Below are 18,520 nucleotides of genomic sequence, written 5' to 3' on the forward strand. Positions count from 1 at the left end.
GAGAATGAAAAGGACTTGAAGTCTTATAGGTTTATTTTTAAAAAGCTGTATAGTACTACGTCTTGAACTTATAAAATCAAACAATACACAAGATACTATACAGTACTGGAGTCACATCAAACACTGACATTCCCTTGACAGTACTATTAAATAGTTTGGGGGCTGAAAAGTATATCACAAGCTCCTGATTTACAGCCATCTGTCTTTGCAATCATCGGATCACTAAATCATACATATTCTTGCTGAATTAAAAGTACAAATAGACAACCTTCTACCTATATATCAGGAAAGTTGTTTTTTTTCTCTGTCAAAATTCCGTATCTTACATAGGTAATACACTAATTCTTCTCTTCTAATTTTCCCCTTTTGTTCAATTTCATATCACTTTCAATTTACATGACCTTTCAAATTGGTTAGCTTATCAATTTAAGCATGCTGGAAATTGAAGTATCTGTCATCCCTCCAGCAGCTATATTACCTTGTCTAGTTTTCTTATCAAGGCGAGTTTTAAAATTCTCAAGAAGTCTTATAATAAAGTTCTAGTTTGTCATTATTTATTTATTTATTTATTTATTTATTGCAACATATCTTTTCCCTCCATTACAACCTTACGGTCAAAGCTTTAGGTCTGGAATTACATTCATCTATTACAACTGCCTTCATGGGACGCCAACATCACTTCCTCCCCAAGTGAATCTTAACCCTGTTTCCAGAGTTGTTTCGTCAATACTCTCCTTGGAGTCCTTTTAGGACTTTTTGCAACCGAATACAATGTGAACTCTTTATACTCTGCTTCAAAGGCCCACAGATTCAAGCAATAAAATTACTAGAGAGAGTTTCCTTCTGCCTCTCGAGTTTTGCCTCCTTGATAGTCTTAAGAATTGTTAAGGAAAAAAAACCTTATAATTCGCTAGTATTGCCAAAAAGTACCTCTGCGTATCTGCACTTGCTTAAGGCATTTGGAATTGATGATAATAAGTGAAGGCTGGCATCATCATCTAGTATTACTTTTCCTTTAAAAGTATAAATGGCAAATCGACGTATCACTTGTCTATAAAAACACATTTAGAATGCCTTAAAAATAAAGATTTTGCAAATATCATTACTTTTCATCCTTCCCTTTGGTAAGGAGGTTATCTGGGCTTTCATATGTAATTTGTGGGTACTTCGGATACTAATTGCCAGAAGAAAATGTAGCTCTACCAGCACATCTGTGACCAATATGTAATAATGTACTCCTTTGCCAAGTTTTGGACTCCTTTTTGTCTCCTTCAACAATACCAACTAAGATGGAAAAAGATCTCTTCCCTTAATGAAAACAAGTGTATTTTATTTATTTTTCAACAAGACTCATAAGTGAGCTTATTAAAAATGCTTAAGAGTTGAAAAATGCTTGGAAAACACGAAGGCATTTTTTAACTAAAATGGATGAACTGTGTTCTATTTTTAGGAACCCTCTTTATTCCTTAAACTTTATATCCACCCTGATCTTCTAAAGTGCTCAAGAAGGTTTAGCTAAATTAAATCACTAGGGACACAAGTCAGAAATTCTTCCTAAATCCACAGATTCTAGATGTAAGGAACTAAGTAATACTGGAAGGAAGATAAAAACATGAAACAAGTGATGAGATGGTATATTAAAAGTAAAAATAGAAGAGAGTTCTTTTTCAACACGAAGATAAAAAAACAAGTTCTCCAACTCTGAGGCAAAGTCATCCATGATACATGTTGAACGACCAAGCCCAGAGAGCAAACTCAGAAGAGGAGGAAGGTGGGGGAGCAGGAAATGATTCAAAGAAGAGAATGCTCATGCTCTTTGGATATCCAAAGTATGCCAGGCACCAGCACTGTTTCATTTAATCCAGTTGTTCTCACCTTGGCTGCACACCAGAACAACCTGTGGAATAAAAAGCAAGCAACAAAACGCTGGCACCAGGTTCCATCCTAAGAGATTTTGGTTTGATTGTTCTGGAGACCTGGTCAGTATCAGAATTCATAAGAGCTCCAAGTCATTCTAGTGTATAGTCAAGGCTTCTAGTGAAAGCCATTGGCTCCATCTTTAAAAATCCTACAAGGTAGATATACATGGGGGGCTAGGTTTCTGGGTTTTTTATATTTACTTTCCTCACAGTTCTACCCCATACCCAAAGGGGAAAGTTACTCATCCTATTGGTTGCAGGAAGTTACTCTTGAACTAAATCTACCAATAGGCAAGGTCATGTGAATTTTAAAAAGCTAGTCATTTCATGGGAAATTTCTTGTTTCCCTCCCTGACTTCCCATAAGCTGAAGGGTAAACTAAGGCACCCATCAGCCAACAAATAACTAATGCTCAGCTGGGGATTATTACAATCTATCTAAATATCCATGGGGTTTAAAACACTGCTGAATCAAAAAACCTAAATGCTGGTGGGAACTCAACATACATACATCTCTCGCCATTGCTTCACTGAAATAAGAAAGGCAGAAAACAAGCGAGTTTGGAATTCTGTATGTGTTCATTTGTTAGCCCAAATGGGTCACTGATTTGGGATTATAGTTGCATAGAATAGTTAGAAGCATAAGGTAGAAAGCATGAAATGTCATCAGAGGCATTTGGCTAAGCTAGTGCTTTCTTCTAAATCATTCAGAACCTTTGATCTCTATTGTGGGTACTTCAGAACTCCCACACTTCTGTATTTCCTTCCAGGTGCTTGCTCAGCTTTATCACTTTGACCAAAATACAATTTGCACATGCTGCCCCTAGTTTTTTGTATAGAACTTTCAGCTATAGAACTTTTCAACTTTTGTGACCCATCACTATGCATCTCTCCGATGCTTTTCTGATATTATGTTTCCCTCACAATTGTCTGATTTCTTGCCCATGGAGGTTTTGAAAAGTCAATAAATAGCAGGTTGGTATCCAATTTAGTTTGGCTTCTTTCATGGCTCTCTCTCCACTTAGGGCTCATCTGTGACCACCCTATAAAAAGCTCTACTTCTAGCATCCTTCTGGAACCTTCTGTGGTGCAACTTTCTCTCTCCAGTCAGGGTCTCCCGTGCCAGTTCTTCTCCTCAGATTCTTTCTTGGTTTCTGCCCAATCCCTTGGGCATGAGGCTTTGTACTTTCCTTCATAGCCCTGCCTACCCTCACTGAAAATCCCTTTGCACTAAGCCTGACAGCCAATGCGTCTGCCCCACCCACTCATGCCTTTGCTCACAGAAGCTCAGCCTGAGCCATGTCCTGCATACTAGCTCTTGCCTAGGTAGGCTAATCTGAGAGTGACAATATTTTAAACTTTGCTGCTAGTGGAATGTGTTTTCAAAGGTGGAGGAAATAAGAACCATTAGCAAAAGTTTCTCATCAAGTTGCTTCCTTCCTTGGCCTTTTCTTTCCCTCTCTCTCTCACAAATCAAGAGCTATTTCCTGAATCCTTAGACTGCCACTCAATTCTGACTAAAATTTTCATGGGCTTGAAGGAGGGTTTTATTAGAATTTCTTAAATAAACATCCTAATTCCAAGATGGAAACCCCCCAAACTATTTATTTGATTCTTTTTGAAAGGGCCTGTGAATAGTTTTCCCTACAAAATGTTTCTAAAATGTTTAGATTTCAAGCAAAAAGTCACTGATAGCCTTAACTTGGACACCTAAGTGGAAAAGTTCTGCTAAGTATACTCGGCCTGCTTAATGATGGGGAAGAAGCAGGCTTTGTGTTTTCTCTGTAAACAGAGAATCTTTTCCATTTGGCTAAGTAGTTGGAATTTGTAGACTCTTTCTAACTGGCTGGAAGACAGAGAAAGAGCAATAGCCAAGCTCTTGTTCTCAATAATGGAAGCCATCAATGAAGTCTCCCCACACCCTACCTCCACAACATTCCAATACCACCAACTTGCTGAACAGGAACTTTCCAGGAGTTACTGCAATGAATCTGGTTTCTCATTTTCATGTTGTAAACATGTGTTGCCATGGTGTGTTCTAAGTTTTTTTCTCCCTACTTGCAAATGGCCCATGTGCTTGGGCAGGTGATGTGCTGCACAACAGCACCATGTCCAAGAGGGTGCAATTCACATCATAAGTTTGTGTATTTACTATGAAAAATATCTGTCGAGGGCAGTAAAGCATCTTCTAACAAAACTAGCATATTACAACAGTTTTCCAACAGATGGCAGGGGCGCCTTTTAATAATTCACATGAAGGTGCTATCCAGAATAGAAGTAGCCCTGTCTAGTCAGTTACCTTGATTTAGAGAAATATCAATAGTAGGCAAGCCTCATGAAAATGGAAAGGGGTCCAGTCAGGTTCTTCTAAATAAATGGATATGTTTCACATGTTGTAAACACAATCACACTATTCATTTTAATGGAGAAAATATTCTCTAGTTCAGTGGTTTTCAACCTCTTTTTTTTTTTTCCTACTCTAAGACACCTTCTCAGAAGCTCTTTAGGGTAAAGATTTGAAGAAAAGAGGAGACACAATTTTTTAGGAGACATACATAAAGTGAGCCATCCTTCTTGCATGTAAGTAATTTTAAAGGTTGATTTTCTTCATATTGACTAAAAATCTAAAAGATTTCCTCTGTTACATAAATAATTTAAACATATCCCTTGACAAAGCTTTCCAAACCTGCAATATATTTTTATATTGGTCTTAACCTATACAAAATGGACTAAAAATAATTGATTTTTTCCCATTTATTGAAAATTCTTTCTAGTAGCTTGAAAAATATCTTATCTTTATCATTTCATCTAATACTATATCTTTTTACTGATAATGAAGAATATAACCAGTCATGTGACATTTTAGAAATTATTTAATTTCACCTACTAAAAATATCAGTTTCTCTAGCAAATATTTAAGGAATAAATTATATCAATTCTCTATAATCTCTTTTAGAGGAAAGACACAGAACTATTTCCTAACCGATTTTATGAGGCCAGCATTCCCTAATATCAAAAATATATAAAGACATTGCAAGAAAACTATAGGCTACTATTTCTCATTAACACAGTAGCAAAACTCCTCAACAAAATATTAATAAGTCAAATCCAACAAAGTTAAAAAAAAAGAATTTATGCCACATCCAAGTGAGATTTACCCCTAGTATACATGGTTGACTTAACATTCAAAACTCAGCTAATGTAACCCATCATACCAAGGCTGAAAAAGAAAAATTACATGATCATATCAATAGGTGCAGAAAAAGTGATGAGATCCACCACCCATTACATGATAAAAACTCTCAGTAAACAAGGAATACAGGGAAGCCTTCTCAACTTAAAAAAGACTACTACCAAAAAGCTACAGCTAACTCAAAGTATTCCCACTAAGATCAGATACAGGGCAAGGATATCCCTCTTCCCACTGCTTTTCAACATTGTACTGGAAATCCCTGCTAATGCAACACTGCAAGGAAAGGAAATAAAAGGTATACAGATTGAGAAAGAAGACCTAAAACTGTTTCTGTTCCCACATGACATGATCATCTGTAGAGTACACTGAAAGAACTGACAACACAACTCCTAGGACTAAGAAGTAATTACAGCAACATTGCAGGATACAAGATTAATATATAAAAGTCAATTGTTTTCTTATATACCAGAAATGGATAAGTATAATTTTGAATTAAAGACACAATACCATTTATATTAGCACCTAAAAAAATGAAATACTTAAGTATAAATCTAACAAAATGCACAGAAGATCTCTATGAGGAAAACTACAAAAATTTGATGAAAGAAAGCAAGGCACCAAATAAAAGAAGAGATATTCCATGTTCATGGATAGGAAGACTCAATATTGTCCAGATGTCAGTTCTTCCCAACTTGATTTATAGATTCAATGCAATCCCAATAAATTCCTAGTTATTTGTGGATATTGACAAAGTGATTCTACAGTGTATATGGAGGCATCAAGGACTCAAAATTGCATGGTTTTCCAAAAATGAATATTTTACACATCAAATACTATGCTTACACTGGTACTTCCTTCTTACACTAGTGACTTTGCTAATTTCCAATTATATTCAGCCATATATATCATGTTCCTTCTGGTGTTCCAGACCCACAAATAACCCATCATTTAATGAAATGCCATATTTGACCTAATTCCATATAGTAATTATAGAGCCATATGTTAAAAAATTTATCTTCTTCAGAGCTACCAACTTTTTTCCCAAAGCAAATATTTTTCCTGTCTTTTTTCAGATATATTTGCTTTCTCATTCAAATTTTGTAGTTGCACCATCAACCCCAAATTATGTGGTCAAGTTTTCCACATTAGAAGAAATTATAGGAGTAATTAGATCTAGAGGCCATGGATTTCTAATTTTGGAAAACCATAGAATTTCCTGTCAGAGAAATAGCTTTATACACCTTTAAGATTATGCTATTGCATTTGACAAGTTCTGAGATTATTTACTTTTATTTATTTTAATTTTAACATAAAGTTTACTATTTTTCCAACTATAAAAGTCATACATGCTTCTTGTGAAAAAGTTTGAACATTTTTAAAAAGTAGAAAGAATTTAAAAAAATAAAAACAGAGTCCCACCACAAGGACAATGATAATGCGTTGATATATTTCCTTAAAGCAATTTTCTTATGTGTATTTTGCAGGTTTGTGGTAAAATATAAGTGCATGCATGTTATTATATCCTTTTGTATTAATAATACATATTCTCCTATTTTTTAGGATGCAGGTATAGGGAAGGAAATAAGGATTCATATTGAATATTTTTCCCACAGATAATTACTTGTGACTCACAGTGCAGGCTGCCTTTATGGGATCTGTCCTCCTCTTCTGTGTAACTATTCAGCTCTGATTTTTGTTCAGGGAATTATGTAAAAACATTTGACTTTCCCAGACTCCCTTGCAACTACAACTGGCCATGTAATATAACTCTGGTCAGTGACAAGTAAGTGAAAGCAAAGGATAAAGTTCCTGAGGAAGACTATTAAAAGGAAAGGCTCAGTTAGCATATGCCTGTTTCCTTATTTTTTCTTCCAGGAATGTGGATGTGATGCTGAAGATGCATGAAGACTAAAGCCATCTGCTAAGAATGGCTTCAGCAGAACGATAAAAGGGAGCCCCAGTGGCATTCTGGAGCTTCTATAGCAGCCCTGGATCCAATCTCTAGAATCCTTACTATGTGTGCAGGGTTGGGGCAGGGCAGGGGCAGGGGCAGGAGGCAGGGGTGGGGGTGGACAGACTATTTGGTCAAGCCACTGTAAATTGTTATAAGCAGTTGTTAGTTAATTCACTAATGAAAACGTTCAGTCCAGTAACTGAATACCTCTTCCTTTTATCCATATTAAACAGTAACATGCTATAGAATATGATTCTAGTTTATCTGTTCTCTCTTCTCCATATAATTCTCAGGTGGTACATTATTATTAGAGTTTCACCTAATTTGAAGCATGACATCATTGGTCCTCTCTCTCTAAGTTTCAAACATTTCTTTACTCTCTCTGGTTGTTTATCCTTTCAGATAAACCCTGGACTCATCTGTTTTTTGTTTTTTGTTTTTTGTTTTTTTTTTAATAATAAATTTATTTTTTATTGGTGTTCAATTTGCCAACATACCGAACAACACCCAGTGCTCATCCCGTCAAGTGTCCCCCTCAGTGCCCATCACCCATTCACTCTCACCCCACGCCCTCCTCCCCCTTCCAACACCCCCAGTTCGTTTCCCAGAGTTAGGAGTCTTTATGTTCTGTCTCCCTTTCTGATATTTCCCACACATTTCTTCTCCCTTCCCTTCTATTCCCTTTCACTATTATTTATATTCCCCAAATGAATGAGAACATATAATGTTTGTCCTTCTCCGACTGACTCATTTCGCTCAGCATAATACCCTCCAGTTCCATCCACATTAAAGCGAATGGTGGGTATTTGTCGTTTCTAATGGCTGAGGAATATTCCATTGTATACATAAACCACATCTTCTCTATACATTCATCTTTCGATGGACACCGAGGCTCCTTCCACACTTTGGCTATTGTGGACATTGCTGATAGAAACATCAGGTTGCAGGTGTCCCGGCGTTTCACTGCATCTGTATCTTTGAGGTAAATCCGCAACAGTGCAATTGCTGGGTCGTAGGGCAGGTCTATTTTTAACTCTGAGGAACCTCCACACAGTTTTCCAGAGTGGCTGCACCAGTTCACATTCCCACCAACAGTGTAAGAGGGTTCCCTTTTCTCCTCATCCTCTCCAACATTTGTGGTTTCCTGCCTTGTTAATGTTCCCCATTCTCACTGGTGTGAGGTGGTATCTCATTGTGGTTTTGATTTGTATTTCCCTGATGGCAAGTGATGCAGAGCATTTTCTCATGTGCTTGTTGGCCATGTCTATGCACAAATCTCTGTGAGATTTCTCTTCGTGTCTTTTGCCCATTTCATGATTGGATTGTTTGTTTCTTTGGTGTTGAGTTTAATAAGTTCTTTATAGATCTTGGAAACTAGCCCTTTATCTGATATGTCTTTTGCAAATATCTTCTCCCATTCTCTAGGTTGTCTTTTAGTTTTGTTGACTGTATCCTTTGCTGTGCAAAAGCTTCTTATCTTGATGAAGTCCCAATAGTTCATTTTTGCTTTTGTTTCTTTTGCCTTTGTGGATGTATCTTGCAAGAAGTTACTGTGGCCGAGTTCAAAAAGGGTGTTGCCTGTGTTCTCCTCTAGGATTTTGATGGAATCTTGTCTCACATTTAGATCTTTCATCCATTTTGAGTTTATCTTTCTGTATGGTGAAAGAGAGTGGTCCAGTTTCATTCTTCTGCATGTGGATGTCCAATTTTCCCAGCACCATTTATTGAAGACACTGTCTTTCTTCCAATGGATAGTCTTTCCTCCTTTATCGAATATTAGTTGACCATAAAGTTCAGGGTCCACTTCTGGGTTCTCTATTCTGTTCCATTGATCTATGTGTCTGTTTTTGTGCCAGTACCACACTGTCTTGATGACCACAGCTTTGTAGTACAACCTGAAATCTGGCATTGTGATGCCCCCAGCTATGGTTTTCTTTTTTAAAATTCTCCTGGCTATTCGGGGTCTTTTCTGATTCCACACAAATCTTAAAATAATTTGTTCTAACTCTCTGAAGAAAGTCCATGGTATTTTGATAGGGATTGCATTAAACGTGTAAATTGCCCTGGGTAACATTGACATTTTCACAATATTAATTCTGCCAATCCATGAGCATGGAATATTTTTCCATCTCTTTGTGTCTTCCTCAATTTCTTTCAAAAGTGTTCTATAGTTTTTAGGGTATAGATCCTTTATCTCTTTGGTTAGGTTTATTCCTAGGTATCTTATGCTTTTGGGTGCAATTGTAAATGGGATTGACTCCTTAATTTCTCTTTCTTCAGTCTCATTGTTAGTGTATAGAAATGCCACTGACTTCTGGGCATTGATTTTGTATCCTGCCACACTGCCAAATTGCTGTATGAGTTCCAGCAATCTTGGGGTGGAGGCTTTTGGGTTTTCTATGTAGAGTATCATGTCATCGGCGAAGAGGGAGAGTTTGACTTCTTTGCCAATTTGAATGCCTTTAATGTCTTTTTGTTGTCTGATTGCTGAGGCGAGGACTTCCAGTACTATGTTGAATAGCAGTGGTGAGAGTGGACATCCCTGTCTTGTTCCTGATCTTAGGGGAAAGGCTCCCAGTGCTTCCCCTCATCTGTTTTTAAAGTCTTTAAGATTTTGCTTGGAATTTCACTGAACTCTACATATGAGAAGAATTGAACTCTTCAAGGATTACACTTCTCATTTGGAACCAGACTAACAGCTCTCCATTTACCTTCAAAGTCTTTTATTTCTCACAAAAAATGCACTACCTATATTGTCTTCACAAAGACCCTGAACATTTTATCTTCTTTTGCTATTGTAAAAGGGATCTATTTTACCATTATTTCTTCTAACTAGGTTATTCCTAGAGCTTCCTTCTTAGATTGAGTCACAAATGTACTAAAAGATAATAGATGGTCAGCCAGCCTGAGCAGCATTAGTCTGCTCTCTGGTTCACAATAACTAACTTTCTCTTTGTAAGATGTCTTCAACTGTCCTAGAACTCACTCTGAAAACACAAGGTCAGCTATATAGTTGGCTAAACAACACATAGGCTAACTGCTATGGAAGTTTCAGAGATCAGATGGAATGCCAAGATACAACATGGATCTCCCAGGCAACGGCACCAGCAGCCCCAGCTCTGATGTGGGATGGATGGAGGTTAATATCCTGGTCCATCTCTTGGTGGGGATGGAATCTTAGAAAAATATTACACTATCTATGTGACCCTCAATTTACTCATCCATAAAATGTAGATCATGATACCCACTTCCTCAAGTCAGATACTCCATTGAAAGTCCCTAGGATAGGGACCAGCATACAATAGGTGCCCATCTCCCTCTCTGGAGAGATTTCTCTGGTATCCCTAAAAGGAACTTTTCCTAGGTGGATGAAGGAAGGGATTAATACAGACCACCTGCATTAGAATCACTTGGGATGCTTATTCAAACATATTTGAATTTTCTGGAGGTGGGGGCCAGGAATCTGCATTTTTAACAACACTCCTGGTGATTCTCATACATAGTTATAGCCTCATACATAGCTAAATGTCAAGCCCCTGGATTATGTATTCCAATTCTGTTGTTCTTTTTACTCCTGTGGCCACTTAAATGGTCCAATAACTTCCCACAATGCTCTGGAGTCTCTCTGACTCCCATCGATCTCATCCTAGCCCTACATGCTACTGACTGATTTTTCTTCCTAAAAGGCAGTTCCAATCTGCTATGCCCTTGAATAAAAAAATCTCCGAGGGCTACAACCTTCTGCCAAATCCTTACATTCCTGCCTTTCCAGTCCCAATATCCTCACCTACCCCCTAATTGGGGTATAGTCAAACAGCTCTATTAACTGTGACACACCAAGCTCTATGCTTTTCCCTACCTTTGTTTCCACATGAATGCCACATTCCACTGATCCACATCCTACCTCTTCCTTCAAGGATTATTTCATATACCACCTTCTCTGTGAATCTCTTTCTGATCACTTGACCTAATGTGAGCTCTTTCTCCTTTAAGCCCTAGTCATTCTTTGTGCCTCTCTTGTGATGTTTTTCACATTCCACCTTGTGCCATGTTGTACTAGGTTTACCTACTCTGCTATGAGTTCCAGGAAAGTAAAGACTATGTTGGTAAACTAAGAGCCTAGCACAAAGTGTGGAATCAAGCTGGATCTCAGTAAATGTTTGTTGAATAAATGAATGATTCCACATGACTAAACTGTAAGCTATGAGGACAGACACTGTACATTACCTTTTTCTGTAACTCCTGCAACACTTAACACTGTTTCAAATCCAGTAGGTATCAGAAATGTGATGAATTAAACTTAACATCTCTCAACTTTTTTTCCATTGATGACAAATTATTTTACAACACAGCCAAGATTTCAATACTGGATGCTGGAGTTTACTGACTTTTTTCTAACAGTAATAACCATGGCCATCTTTGGAACCTTAAATGCATTATGTATCCCTATTTAGGAATACTAAAATTACACTAAAGTAAGGTGACTATTTTCCTTATGGTTAAGACCAGTAGTTATACTATTTTACTTCATAAGACATACTTAGATTCTAACTATATTCCCTTTATAGCATATGACATAAGGACTTTCAAAAATAGATGTTTTATTTTCATTTAAATTACTAAATACAGAATACATTAAATACACATATGTCTCTATACAAATATATAGACACTTTTAAAAATAAACTTGGTATTTTGTGATCATTGTAGATTTGCATGCAGCTGTAAGAAATAATGTACCCATTACCCAATTTTCCCCAATGTTAACATGTTGTAAAACAATATTAAATATCACAACCAGGACATTGGCATTGATACAATCTACTGATCTTATTCAGATGTCCTAGTTTCGCCAGTGTGTGTGTGTGTGTGTGTGTGTGTGTGTGTGTGTGTGTGTGTTTAGCTCTATGGAATTTAATCACATGAGTAGTTTTGTGTATCCATAGCCACAATTAAGATACAGTATAGTCTGTTACCATAAGGATCTCTCACTGGCCTTGTATAACCATTCCCACTTCCTGTCAACTACTCAGCTGTTATCTACTTCTATAATTCCGCCATTTGTAAGATATTCCACACTGTGTCTGGGTGGCTCAGTCAGTTAAGCATCTGCCTTTAGCTCAGGTCATGATCTCAGTGTCCTGGGATTGAGCCCCTCATCAGGCTCCCTGCTCAGTGGGGAGTCTGCTTGTCCCTCTCCCTCTTCCTCTGAGCTCTCTCTCTCTCTGTCAAATAAATAAAATCTTAAAAAAAAATAAAAACTATTCCATAAATAAAATCACACAACATATGACCTTTTGGGATTGGCTTTTTTCACTCAACATAATTCTCTGGAGATTCACCCAAGCTGTTAAATTTATCAATAGTTCATTCCTTTCTGCTGTTGGTGTCTTATTAACTAAAGGTCCATAGCCTCTGTTAGGGCTCACTCTTGGTGGTATACATTATATGAGTTTGGACAAATGCATAACACCATGCATCTACCATCATACTATCATATAGAATAGTTTGTCTGCCCCAAAAGTCCCCTGTGCTTCACCTATTCATCCCTCTACCATTCCTCTTCCCAACTACTAGCAACCAGTGATCTTTTTACTGTATTTACACTTAGGTCTTTTTCACAATGCCTTACAGTTGGAATCACACAGTATATAGACTTTTTATGTCTTTTGTGGCTTAATAGCTCATTGCTTTTTGTTGCCAAGTAATATTCCACTGCATGCATGTACCACAGTTTGTTTTTCTATCTGCCTACCATGAGAAATCTTGGTTGCTTCTAGTTCTTGGCAATTATGAATGAGGCTGCTATATACATTCATGGGCAGCTCTCTGTACTGATATAAGTTTTCAATTCATTTGGTTAAATACCCAGGAGCATGACTGCTGGGTCATATCCTAAGAATTATGTTTTGTTTTTTTAAGAAACTGGAAATTGACCTTCAAAGTGACTGTACTATATGTTCATTGACAGGTGAATGGATAAAGAAGATGTGGTATACATATACAATGGAATATTACTCAGCCATCAGAAGGGATGAATACTTACATTTACATTGACGTGGATGGAACTGGAGGGTAATATGCTGAGCAAAATAAGTCAATCAGAGGAAGACTATTATCATATGGTTTCACTTACATGTGGAATATACAAAACAGTGCAGAGGATCATAGGGGAAGGGAGGGAAAACTGAATGGGAAGGCATCAGAGAGGGAGAAAAATCATGAGAGACTCTTAACTATGGGAAACAAACAGGGTTGTGGAGGGGTGGGGGTGGGGATACGGGGTAACTGGGTGATGGTTATTAAAGAGGGCATGTGATATGATGAGTACTGGGTGTTATATGTAACTCATAATTATTGAATTCTACATCTGAAACTAATGATGTACTATATGTTGGCTAATTGGATTTAAACTTTAAAAAAAAAGTGGTTTTACTATACTGCATGAATGAGAGTTCTAGTCGCTCTACATTCTTTCCAGCATTTGGTATCACCGGTTTTTTTTTTTTTTTTAGATTTTTGCCATTCTAGTAGGTGCATAGTAGTTTTAATTAGCTATTCCCTAATCACAGATGATGTTGAGCATCTCCTCAAATGCTTATCTACCAACCATACACCTTCTTTGGTGAGGTGTCTGTCCAGATTTTTTTTCTCATTTCTTCATTGGATTGTTAGTTTTCTTATTGTTGAGTTTTAAGAGTTCTTTGTATGTTTTAGATACAAATCCTTTATTGGACATAGGTCTGGTAAATATTTTCTCAATCTTTGGCTTGTCTTTTTATTCTCTTCACAGTGTCTATGACAGAGCAGACATTTTTAATTTTAATGAAGCTCAACTCATCTATTTTTTCCTTTCACAGATCATGCTTTTGGTGTTGTATCTCAAAACTCCTTGCCAAATGACTACAGCAACATTTGCAAAAAGCAACTGACTTTAGTCTGGTGCCCTGACATCATATATACAAAGTCCACAGGCAATCTGTAGGCAAACGATTGAGTAACAGCAGAGAGTTGGAAGTCATTAGGATATAAAAAAACAACAAGCAGAAAAGGCAGAGTGCTCCTGAGAAGAGCATCCAGCAGGTGATTTGGAGGAAGCTATGTTGCTGCTCAGTGGTAAGAAATCTGTTACTGATGGCTATTGTTGTGCAACATCAAGATGACCTTGAATTTGATTACACATGGTTATGCCAAATATAAGAATATGGAAGGGATCAAATGTGCATATTGCCATTGTCTTTCAAAGAGATGACTGCAAGAGAGAATCAAAGTCAACAGACATTTGCCTACTATATTTTGGATTGTATTCAGAGTGTTTGGGACATTCCAGCTTGCAACAAAGAAACCAGTCAACCAGAAGGATAGGATTGCAGAGTTAGGGCTTGTCTGGGTTCAAGATTGTGTAAAACCAGATTAATAGTACATACTCTTAATCCAAACCAGGTACAACAGAAGTCACATGCCATTATGAAGAATTACTTGATAATCATAGTAAAAGACAAACCCTTTAAAATCCCAAGAAAGTCAGCAGAGTCTATACCAGCCAAATCCCATCATCCCCACACCAAAAGACTGCAATCCTTGAGTTTTTCTGGAATTTTGTAGTATTGATTATATTTGAAGTTAGTAGGTTATCCTACTAACTAAGAAGATATGGGAATCTTCTTTTATAATGAGAATCTTTTCATTTTTCTTTTAATGAAGTTTGTTGTCATGTAATTATATTCCAGAATGTAAGATAAGGACATCTTTCTATCCACTTTTGTATGCCTATGGGCTGGGGGAGGGGAGGTTAGTTCACTGAAAACATCTGTTTTGTAGCTGAGGTCACTTCTGACTTGAGTCAGTGAACTCATCCTCCAACAGGACAAAGCTACCATAGAAGGAGCTGTAGTTTAAGATAGAAAGCTAGTGACATCTACAGAGACAATCTGATCCACATGGAGAACCATTACTGAATGTCAGACATGCCAAGAAACACAAAGACATACAGTGAATTAAAGCACTGTTCTTGCTCTCAAGAGGCTTAAGGCTCTTTTCTAGGAGGAAAATATAAAATATCTACATCACTTATTTTTTTGTAAACAGGAAAAGAGTCACCAAGTAAGTCCTATCCTGTGAGGTCACCAGTTTTTGATCTTTGAACATTGAAGTTGGAAGGTTGTTAAATATTATATAGCCCAATGCTTACATTTCATACACAAGGAGAAACCAGAAAAGTGAAAAAAATATATCTAAGATTGCAGGGTTGGGACTAGAACTCAGATTTCCTGACTTGTAATCACGTGCTCCTGACTATATTACACTGCCTCTCTTAGAGGTCAACGACTTTTCTCACCCCTGCTTCTCATAGACTGTACCTCGTTATGTCAATTAGACTCTGATTCATAGAGCTCGTGCTGTTTTTCCTTTATGTGCTTATCTTCAAAAAGTCCACTTCACAGTTTCAATTTGATAGATAATTTTTTAAAATATTAAGAACTTACTCTGGCCTACATGGTAGAGAGACTACCAACTCAAGTAAGACATGCTTCCTATATGTGAGGAGTTTATTGTAAATATCAAGTAGGGAACTGTCAGACACCAAAGTTGTGTATGTGAAACTCATTACCATCACCCAATCAAGTTTTCTAACAGAAATTATCTTTTTAGTTAATGCTTCCTTAATTCTCTGGGTCCCACCGTAAAATCTTGAAGCTATTTTTGCTACTCTGGCATGAAAGTGAGAGTATGTGGTTTTCAATCCCTGCTGTACCATTAACAGATTAGTTTTGAAACCCTAGGCAAGTCATACGTCTTGGGGTTTACTCTCCTCGATCAGTAAAATGCTGAGAGTGAACTGGTTCTAATTTACCTTCTTTTCAAATTCAATCAAATCCAAGGTGAGAGGCATAATTAATATATTTTATTTCTATCTAGTTAAGTAGCTGACTAGTTAGCTATCATCTATTTATTTTCTTATGCATAGCTCTCAAGTTTTTCTCTCCTCCTCCATGTTTGTCAGACCCAAGCCCTTCACTTCTGGATTATTGCAAAACAGGCTTCAAGGTCTTCAGTGCACATGTGACTTGTTAAAAGCAATTTTAAGCAAGATTTAGCCTAGAGGTCCACAGGTTAGACTGGAGGCTAGAAAACTAATTTAAAAGCCTATTCAAATAAAGATCAATCTCACAACAAAAGCCCAACATTCAAGTCCCTCAAAAGCTGGCTTCTGTTGGCCTTTCTGATTTTATTTCACAACTCCTCAACATGTGGCCTTTTTGACCACATCTTCATGTTGGTTTATAATTTAAATTCAATTAATTAACATATAGTGTATTATTAGTTTCAGGGGTAGAATTTAGTAACTTATCAGTTGTATATAACACCCAATGCTCATTACATCATGTGCCCTCCATAACGCCCATCACCCAGTTACCCCATCCCTTCACCCCCTCCACTCCAGCCACCCTTAGTTTGTCTCTTAGAGTTCAGTGTCTGTTATGGTCTGTCTCCCTCTCTGTTTTCATCTTATTTTCTTTTTCCCGCCTTCCCCCTATGATCCTCTGTTTTGTTTCTTAAATTCCACATATGAGTGCAAACATATGATAACTGTCTTTCTCTGACTTCTTTTGCTCAGCATAGTACCCTCATGGTCAATCTTCCTGTTTTTAATGTTACTGTTCTGAACCTTCCTCTGAGAAATGTCTCACTTTTCTGTAAACTTAATTCCAATAGTTTCCTCAAGACTAATTTCTTCCATGGAGTCAGGTGTTTCCTTTCTCTTCTTATATTATTTAATTAACATTAATATTTAGAGTACCAACAATCATCCCCTTTCCTAACTCCCTCTAATGAATATGGTTGGCATGACAGAGATGATATGTAAAAACTCTCAGTCAACATTAAAAGGAAGAAAACATATAAAGGTGATGTAAAGAGTATAATTTATTTTCTTTAATATTTCCTCTTATTTCCTTTGCAAATTAAAGCAAGCAACTGGTTATTGGTCTTAGTGATAGAGGATTAATACATGATTTGAAATTGTTTTAGAATATTTAGTAAGAAAATTAAAGTACATTTTCTTGGCTCTACCAACTTCTGATAATATGAAGATGTCTGGACAAAAGGATATGAAGTATTTCCATTAATATGCAATTTAGGCAGATGTTCAAACAAGCAGTGAGTAATGTTATACAAATGCTGGCAGGATAACTAACTCAGTTAGTAGGTAAGCTCTGAAGACTATTTATATTTCAGTCATGACACAATCCGTGCCAATCTGACCAAATGATCCTCAGTGTCAGTCTTCATAACAGTAGAGAAGCAATTGGGAAAACAAAGTTTTATTTTCTCCCCTTTATATTCTCTTATTGCTGCCTGAGCCCTAATTTGAATCCCCTCCTCAGAGACACAACTAGAGGAGTAAAGGGATTGATTCAGCAAGAGTAGTACTGGCATATCCCTTCAGTCTTCTCAGCACTGGCTCAGAAAACATTCAGTGCACTCTCTTGCACCAACTCCAAAGGAGATTTTCCCAAGAAATGGGTTTTAAGCAACTTTAGTTCCCATCACTACTGTCTGTTTGTCATAACTGAAAAAGTATCCATTATATTACAAAAAGATTCTGTTATCCAGTATTTGTTAATTATGATTGAGACCAGAAACATACAAAGTTTCAAAGGAAACAATTGAAGGGAACATCTGAAAGTGATTTTCCCTCCTTCTTTGTTGTTCTGCTACTCACGGCAAATCTTCCAAACTGGAGGCTTCATGTCTTGGATCCAATAGATCATAACCACATTCATTGTAGATTTCCAAATAGGAAATGTGCGTTGTATGTATTGTGCTGCTGTCCTGATTGGAAAAGGGGAAGACATTGTTTAATGGCTATAAATAACAATTCAGCTCAGAAGAGGATGAACACATTTATCACTACAGTTCCTCACAGCTTTCTCTCCTTTACTCTCTTTACTTTGTATGGTTTCCATTTTCAGTTCGTGACACTTTCAAGTTGCCAGTTACCATATGCATGAAGCTTTTTTTTTTTTTTAATGGCCAACACCCATGATTACAAGCAACTTTAGTCTGTTGGGTTTTTTTATTGGTTCCACGTTATACATCAAGAGTCAATATACACTTAAAATGAGCCAACTTGGTTGCAGAACTGTATAACACACCATTTTTTACTTTCCAGACCCAAAAAAGGTTACTATGAAAAAATAAACTTACATTCTGTGAATAGTCTATTCATAAAAGAAAAGAAAATCGTTACTTCAGTTTAAACTTCAGTAGCAAAAGTTTCCATCTTCAGTCATAGTTCCTTTTTTTTTTCACTTTTGCAATATTCAAATTTTCTGATGACACAAATAGATAACAGACAATACTGGATAAGGGAAAATGAATCCCAGGGGACAAAAATAGTTTAGATCAATCAAGTAACAGTAAGAGTGGACATTCGCAGCTCACTGCCTAT

The 18,520-nt window shown here is 36.9% G+C and overlaps 1 protein-coding gene across 7 annotated transcripts in view; it reads right to left on the reverse strand.

The window, feature by feature from the left end:
• KIF6 (kinesin family member 6) overlaps window positions 1-18,520 on the reverse strand; it is a 373,943-nt gene that overhangs the window by 270,993 nt on the left and 84,430 nt on the right. For all 7 annotated transcript variants that reach the window (XR_011996134.1, XM_072731591.1, XM_072731605.1 and 4 more), the window contains one exon: window positions 17,792-17,901. Coding sequence is in view for 6 of the 7 variants with exons in the window: in XM_072731591.1 (XP_072587692.1) it covers window positions 17,792-17,901 (110 nt within the window). In the remaining variant the exon portion in view is untranslated. The remainder of the gene's footprint in view (window positions 1-17,791; window positions 17,902-18,520) is intronic.

This window comes from Vulpes vulpes, chromosome 1, assembly GCF_048418805.1.
Source record: "Vulpes vulpes isolate BD-2025 chromosome 1, VulVul3, whole genome shotgun sequence".
NCBI lineage: Eukaryota > Metazoa > Chordata > Mammalia > Carnivora > Canidae > Vulpes > Vulpes vulpes.